An 8,016-nucleotide genomic window follows, 5' to 3' on the forward strand; every position below is an offset into this window, starting at 1 on the left:
AATCATATGAACATGATGAAAACTAGCTTAACAATAATTCCCATGTGTCCTCGGGAGCGTTTTCCTTTATATAAGAGTTTGTCCGGGCTTGTCCTTTGCTACAAAAAGGATTGGGACATCTTGCTGCACCTTATTTACTTGTTACCCGTTACAAATTACCTTATCACAGAACTATCTGTTACTGATAATTTCAGTGCTTGCAGAGAATACCTTGCTGAAAACCGCTTATCATTTCCTTCTACTCCTCGTTGGGTTCGACACTCTTACTTATCGAAAAGGCTACGATAGATCCCCTACACTTGTGGGTCATCATAGCCCCCCACCCCAATTCGGATTGGGCTTGGGGGCGCGCCCTCCACCTGGCCGCCTCCTCCTCTCTTCCACTAAGGCCCAATAAAACCCATTGACTCCCCGGGGGGTTCTGGTAACCTCCCGGTACTCCGGAAAATGCCCGAACTCATACGAAACCATTCCGGTGTCCAAACATAGCCTTCCAATATATCAATCTTTATGTCTCGACCATTTTGAGACACCTCGTCATGTCTGTGATCACACCCGGGACTCCGAACTACCTTCGGTACATCAAAACACATAAACTCATAATACCGATCGTCATCAAACGTTAAGCGTGCGGACCCTACGGGTTCGAGAACTATGTAGACATGACCGAGACTCACTTCCGGTCAATAACCAATAGCGGAATCCGGATGATCATATTGGTTCCTACATATTCTATGAAGATCTTTATCAGTCAAACCGCATAACAACATACGTTGTTCCCTTTGTCATCGGTATGTTACTTGCCCGATATTCGATCGTCGGTATCTCAATACCTAGTTCAATATCGTTACCGAAGAGTCTCTTTACTCGTTCCGTAATGCAACATCCCGAAACTAACTCATTAGTCACATTGCTTGCAAGGCTTATAGTGATGTGCATTACCGAGAGGGCCCAGAGATACCTCTCCGATACACGGAGTGACAAATTCCTAATCTCGATCTATGCCAACTCAACAAACACCATTGGATACACCTGTAGAGCATCTTTATAGTCACCCAGTTACGTTGTGACATTTGATAGCACACTAAGTGTTCCTCCGGTATTCGGGAGTTGCGTAATCTCATAGTCATAGGAACATGTATAAGTCATGAAGAAAGCAATGGCAATAAACTAAATGATCATAGTGCTAAGCTAACGGATGGGTCAAGTCAATCACATAATTCTCTAATGATGTGATCCCGTTCATCAAATGACAACTCATGTCTATGGTTAGGAAACTTAACCATCTTTTGATTAACGAGCTAGTCAAGTAGAGGCATACTAGTGACACTCTGTTTGTCTATGTATTCACACATGTACTAAGTTTCCGGTTAATACAATTCTAGCATGAATAATAAACATTAATCATGATATAAAGAAATATAAATAACAACTTTATTATTGCCTCTAGGGAATATTTCCTTCATCCCGCGCTTCCTGCGTACGCCGACTTCACCATGGAGTAGGAGCAAGCACACTTCAACGCCACCATGGCAGAGGTGCAGCCTACGCCGGTGCCTGTGTCGGCATTTCAGCAGGCGTAGGAGGAACAATGGTACAACCTGTTCCTGCTGGAGCAGCGCCGGCTAGCTGAGGGCCAGATCTACGGTGAGCACGCAAGCGAGGAGGCCGTGGTGGCCATGGCCGCGGCGAAGCCCAACTTCATGGCGGAGCAGCGTGCCATCTACGATGCCGTCCTCGCTCAAGCCATCGCTCGCCAGGAAGCAGCCGCCACGGAGGCGCAACTGCAGGCGATGGCGGAGGAGAACAACGCCAGTTGCGCCTCCTATGCGCCGCCGACGAACCATCAGCTGGCCTGGTGGGACGAAGACAGCGCTGGCGCCACCATTTACATCGTGGACCTCACGTCCACCGGCGACTGATAGGTCGCGGACTCCTCCGAGGATGAGTAGGTCACGGGAGGCTGTGGTGCCTTCTGTCCAATGTAGGCCGGTCCGTCTCCCGTGTTCTACTCTTCCTCGACGGAGACCGCACCTACACTTCATCGGTCTTATCATCAATGCTCATGGAGACGGCGGATGGAGGACGACACGGGCTTGGACGCCGGGCGCCACCGCCGTAGGATAGGTTTAGGGGCGGGTCCTTTTTCTAAAAAATATTCAAAATGTAATGAAATCTTCCATGTCTGTATGAAATCCGTCGTGTTTGTATGAAATCCGGTCGTGTTTGGATGAATTTCATCCTGTTTGTTGCAAAAAAAAGTTTGAAATGTATGCTGCTAGCGTTGGATGTCGTCCTCCCGCATCTGTGTCGCGGACTGGTCCCCCCTCTCCCGTGTCCGCGAATGCGGGAGAAAATTTGGGGGTTGCCGTTGGAGATGCCCTTACCATGTTGCTCGGTAGTGGCGCGATATTGTTCAGTTAACTGCTCTACTTTGTTAAGTGGGAATCCCGCTTATTCCCACTTAATCTACATCAGTTTTGGTGGGATACTCACCTTTTTAACACCAAACTGTATTGGGACCATGTGGATTATGCTGGGACTTTCACCTACTGTCCCACCCGCAGCCTGAAACGAGAGGCACCATGTATTTTTAGTATGAACTTGATCTTTTTTCTGATATAAAGTTTGAATTTTATTAAATTAAAATGGAGCATCAAGAAGATACATAACACGTCTGTCTTTTACACAGCTATCTTTAGAGAATCCGTCTAGAAACAAGTGCAATATGGGCTAATATTTAGATGTGGAGGAAGTGTTTTAGACATATTTTGTCGGGGCGCGGGTGTTCGCGGAGGGCCGTGGCAGAGTCGGGCTAGGAGCCGTCTGACCGACCCGAGATGACTAACTGACTGACCGCCGGGTGAGGTCGTTTTCAGCGTGTGCATGATTGGCGTACGGCCCGCACCCGTACGCCGCTCCTTCTTGGAAGCTACGCGCACGCACGAGCGGCCCGGTTTATCTCGCGCACCTCCGTGGATAGACACACGGCCATTTCCACGACCAAAAACACGATTGGAACAAGCAGACGCGGGAAATCTCATCTTTGCCGCCACCCACGAGACTAGGATCAGGAGCACGCGTGCGCCGGTCCAAGTTCCACCGTGTCTCACGTAGCGTACTGCTAACCTTTTGGCTTTTGGCCCTCTCTCTTTACCGTCCCGTCACCGCCGCTCGTGCTCGTAGTAGACAGTAGTTATCCACGCGACGCCCAGGCCCAGCCAAGCGGTGCCCATGCGCGGCCCACGGGGGAAGGAGGATGGGACCCGCGCACTGAGTGCGCCCGCCCGCCCGCCGCCATCCGTCTCATTCCACGCGCTTCCCCCCGCCCCCGTCTCCCCCGCCTCTATCCTCTCTCTCTCTCTCCCCCCCCTTATAAACCGGCCGTGAATTCCAGAGCAAAAAAGCACCAACGGCAGGGAGAGACCCGACCAGCGTCCCACCCAACGACCCAGCGTCGACCTACCTCCTACCCTCATCCATCCACCCATTGATCCATCGATTGATTTGGTTGGATTAATTGATCCGCCACCGCCACCACCACCGCCGTGGAGAAAGGAGGGATGGCGGCGGCGGCGGGCAGGGGCGGGGGGCCGAGGCGCACGACGCGGGTGGGCCCCTACGAGCTCGGCAAGACCGTCGGCGAGGGCAGCTTCGCCAAGGTCAAGATCGCCAAGGACACCCGCAACGCCGCCACCTGCGCCATCAAGGTGCTCGACCGCAACCACGTCCTCCGCCACAAGATGGTCGAGCAGGTCCGTCCGTCCCTCCCAAATCAATCCCACGCTTCCTTGCTACCTCCATCCGGCGTTGCCCGGGGGAGCACCTTAATTAATGATTAACGATGAATCTAGGCGGGCTGATTCGTCGAATTGAGAAACAAACAGACAAACCCCTAGATTACGACCGGGAGATCATAATTTATTCATCGGAGGACCGACCACCTAATTCGAAAAGAACGTCCCAAATAACTTTGCGACGTTCAGGTCTCTCTCATGGTCGAGATTCTCTGTCCGTCCGTCCGTGGTGATTGTTTTTCCGGTGTCATCCTTGCTCATGATTTTTGGTTGTTATTAAGGTAAAAAAAAGAGAACATGTTTTTTAATCCAAAAAAAGAGAACAGGTTGATGCCAAAGAATATGAATTGAAAATTGTGACCATCGAATTAGGTTTGCAAAACGGGTCTCTTATACGGGGGCCACTCTGCACCTGCATCACCCACGTCAGGCTCATTTTACAAGAGGATTTTATAGATATCGTATTTCTTCTGCTATATGCAAATTAAGGATGATGTGATCTAATCATACACGACTGCTAGGGTGCTATAGATGCCATGTTTAGTTCAACTCCTGCGTCCTCCGTACAGATCTGATCAGATTATGGACGCTGACCGCCTATTCCCGCCTTTTCAGATTAAACGGGAGATCGCCACAATGAAGCTAATACGACATCCAAATGTGGTCCAGCTGCATGAGGTATACTCTAGTTTTTTTTTACAGAGACAGTTTTGTCTCGTTGTTTTTTATATCTTTCATCTCAGGTAACATGTGTGCATTTCATAGGTGATGGCTAGCAAATCAAAGATATACATGGTTCTTGAGTTTGTTGAGGGAGGCGAGCTTTTTGATAAGATCGTAAGACTCTCAAACTTCATGCGCTGGATGTTATGGCTTTTACTTTGTGTGCAATTATTTTTACATGTCATGAGTTTATCTCGTAGGTCAGTTATATAAGGCTACATAAATGTTTTAGTTGTTACTCATTTACCAATTACCATTATTTTGTGGATAATTAGGTCAATTCTGGGAAGCTAGGAGAAGATGAAGCAAGACGATACTTCCACCAACTTATAAATGCGGTTGATTATTGTCATAGTCGTGGAGTGTACCATAGAGATCTCAAGGTTTGTCCAGTTATCCTACCTGGTTCCTGATATATGTAACTTAAACGTTGATGCTCTGTGATACACTTCCTAATTTATGGATGTTTTATGTGCCATTTGCAGCCAGAAAATCTGCTCCTTGATTCATATGGAGCTCTCAAAGTTTCGGATTTCGGTCTCAGCGCATTTTCTCCGCAAACAAAAGTATGATCTCTACCTAGTTGGCTAGTAGCTAGAAGTATGCATTTCTTTTCATTTTCAGAAACATAAGGCACTGTGCTTGAACACGAGAAACAGTTAACGGAAAGAATACTGATCACCTCCTTTTGTTTTTTATTTTAGGAGGATGGACTTCTGCATACTGCTTGTGGAACTCCCAATTATGTTGCACCTGAGGTGAATTTTTTGCCTTTGTGTTTCTACCTTGTCTAATAAATGTGTTTCAGCCTTTCAGGAGTGTAATCATTAGATTGTTTCTTTAGGTGCTTGCTGATAAAGGTTATGATGGTATGGCTGCTGATGTGTGGTCCTGTGGCATAATCTTATTTGTCCTTATGGCTGGATATTTGCCCTTTGATGACCCCAACTTAATGACTCTGTATAAATTGGTAAGTTGCTGCCGTAGACATACCTTTCTTGTCATGTGAAATTGGTAGTGACAAGACTATTGCCGTTTTGTCTACAGATCTCCAGAGCTAATGTTTCTTGTCCACCATGGTTTTCTACCGGTGCGAGAAATCTTATTAAGCGCATTCTCGATCCCAATCCTCACACTGTAAGTGCCTGTCATGCTGAACCATGAATTCTTATATCTGAAGCTTCCTTCTTTAGTAGCTTTATTTGCGTTAGAATATGAGAATAATTAGTTTACGCTTGTTTTTTCTCCTTTTTGCAGAGGATAACAATCGCCCAAATTTTGGAAGATGAATGGTTCAAAAAGGACTATAAACCACCACATTCTGAGCACAATGAAGATGTGAGCCTTGAAGATGTCGATGCTGCATTCGATAGTTCAGAGGTAATACAATCTGAATGTCCTTTCCTGGTCTGCAGTTGACATATCTGTCTCCCCAGAAATATTATGTTTTAAAGATTCATCTTTATTTATTACCTTTGCCTTCCTATTTCGTAGGAACACCTTGTGGCGGAGAGGAGAGAGAAACCAGAATCCATGAATGCATTTGCTCTTATTTCAAGGTCTGAGGGATTCAACCTCGGAAATTTGTTTGAGAAAGAGATGATGGTAGGTTCATAGAAATGTTGATTTATAGTCGAATAGTTTGATATCCTTGACTGTCTGAATGTCATTACTGAAGTAGTGACATGCAGTTCACTTGTTGGTCAGTGCTTTTCTATAAAGTGGGGCGAATAGCCTTTATTTGTAAGTAGTGACATGCAGGGTGCATCATTCTGCCAGTCACTTAATTGCCCATTTTTAGAAATCTAGGCATCTTCTTTTGGCCCAAGTTTGCACTATTAGTAAACCTTGTTGGTTCGCAAATAATTTGATCCTTCCTAATATAGGGGATGGTAAAGCGGGAAACATCCTTTGCGTCGCAACGTACACCACAAGAGATCATGTCTAAAATAGAGGAAGCCTGTGGCCCTCTTGGTTTCAATGTGCGGAAACAAAATTATAAGGTAACCATTATGTTCTTCAAGAGTTTGTTAGAATTTGAGCAGTTCAGGACTGATATGGATTTCTGTTTTTGAACTTCCAGATGAAACTGAAAGGTGACAAGACAGGAAGAAAAGGCCATTTATCTGTAGCAACGGAGGTACCACTCTATCGCCAATACTGAGACGTTAAAATATTGTTTACAAATTCCACTAAAAGAATTGCTGTTACCTCTGATTAAAATATTCTTCAAGCAGCCAATGTTTCTGAAAATAGAAATTATTAAGTGATTTTGAAATGCCAGTGCGATGGCTTTATAAGGCTGTGGCAACTTTTGCTTTGACTTCACATTTGAAGTGCTAATCCTTCATAAAACTGATGACATATAATCGGTTGCAGGTTTTTGAGGTTGCTCCAACACTCCATATGGTTGAACTTCGTAAAACTGGAGGGGACACCTTGGAGTTTCACAGTGTATGATATCAAACAGTTTACATTTCGATCCTAATTGGCAAATATTCTGAACCACTCTGACTCTTAGCACTCTGAAACAACTAACACCGTTTCCTCAAAACTGCATGCAGTTCTACAAGAATTTCTCGTCAGAACTAAAAGACATTGTGTGGAAAACTGAATCCAACACAATTGCGAAATAGTAGCGGTGAGCTTCGAGCCTTCAACTCCTAACTGTTGTTCTCCACCCTCTTGTCCTCCTGTCCTAACACGTTTGCTCTATCCTCCAGATGATTGATACTTCACGGAATGGAACTATCTTGCGGTGCTGTATCGATGGACCTCCCCTTCAGGTGATGCCGCTGGGCGCTGGGTACTGTATATTTCTCCGGCACCGCATCGATGGTCCAGTCCGCCGTCTCTTGTCGAAGACAGCGCCTTCTTTTTACCGAGCGCGATTGTACACTTACATGTACAACGAGGCCCTCCCGGACAAGCTCCTTGTAATATTGCAACGGGGTGCCTAACAGGCATCCTGAATGTGCTCTAGTTTGCAGCAGGGTTGTGTGCCTTTCTTTATTTTTTGTATTGGAAGTATTTGAGAATCGTAAGATGAATAATGGTAGTTCAGACTTGAGATTGTAAGGCAAGCCTTGCTTTATTTCGCGCCAGGGTTGTGTGCCTTTCTTTGTTTTTGTATTGGGCACGCATTCTGATCAGAAAAATGCAAAGCATTCGCGAGGGTTTTGATGCATCTTCATGACCCATCCTCACCGAAGCTGGTCTAGTTGACATTCAAAAAATCGTCCAGCTAACACATCAAAACACCATCCACTGCTATAAAGAATAACATAGATCAGGAGGACCTACAAACAAATCTATGAAGAACAACATAGATCAGGAGGACCTACAAACAAATCAATGACCACTAGCGTTGGGAGATCAACGCCAACAGGACCCAAGCAGATCTGGTGGAAGCACACCTCCACGCATCCTAAGCCGTGCTAGGCGCACCTCCGGAGCGGTGATGTGGCAGAGAGGACATTATTTTACCTCTAGACTG

The 8,016-nt window shown here is 46.0% G+C and overlaps 1 protein-coding gene across 1 annotated transcript; it reads left to right on the forward strand.

Moving 5' to 3' along the window:
- Positions 1–3,389: 3,389 nt before the first annotated feature.
- LOC125511288 (CBL-interacting protein kinase 9) lies at positions 3,390–7,624 on the forward strand. The gene is made up of 15 exons (XM_048676617.1): positions 3,390–3,755; positions 4,413–4,475; positions 4,563–4,634; positions 4,796–4,903; positions 5,006–5,086; positions 5,225–5,278; positions 5,365–5,490; positions 5,568–5,657; positions 5,778–5,900; positions 6,015–6,125; positions 6,407–6,523; positions 6,604–6,660; positions 6,900–6,974; positions 7,085–7,161; positions 7,244–7,624. The coding sequence occupies exons 1-14, from the start codon at positions 3,564–3,566 to the stop codon at positions 7,154–7,156; spliced, it is 1,341 nt and encodes a 446-aa protein (XP_048532574.1). The 5' UTR covers positions 3,390–3,563; the 3' UTR covers positions 7,157–7,161; positions 7,244–7,624.
- Positions 7,625–8,016: the final 392 nt, after the last annotated feature.

This window comes from Triticum urartu, chromosome 5 (genome assembly GCF_003073215.2).
Source record: "Triticum urartu cultivar G1812 chromosome 5, Tu2.1, whole genome shotgun sequence".
Classification (NCBI taxonomy): domain Eukaryota; kingdom Viridiplantae; phylum Streptophyta; class Magnoliopsida; order Poales; family Poaceae; genus Triticum; species Triticum urartu.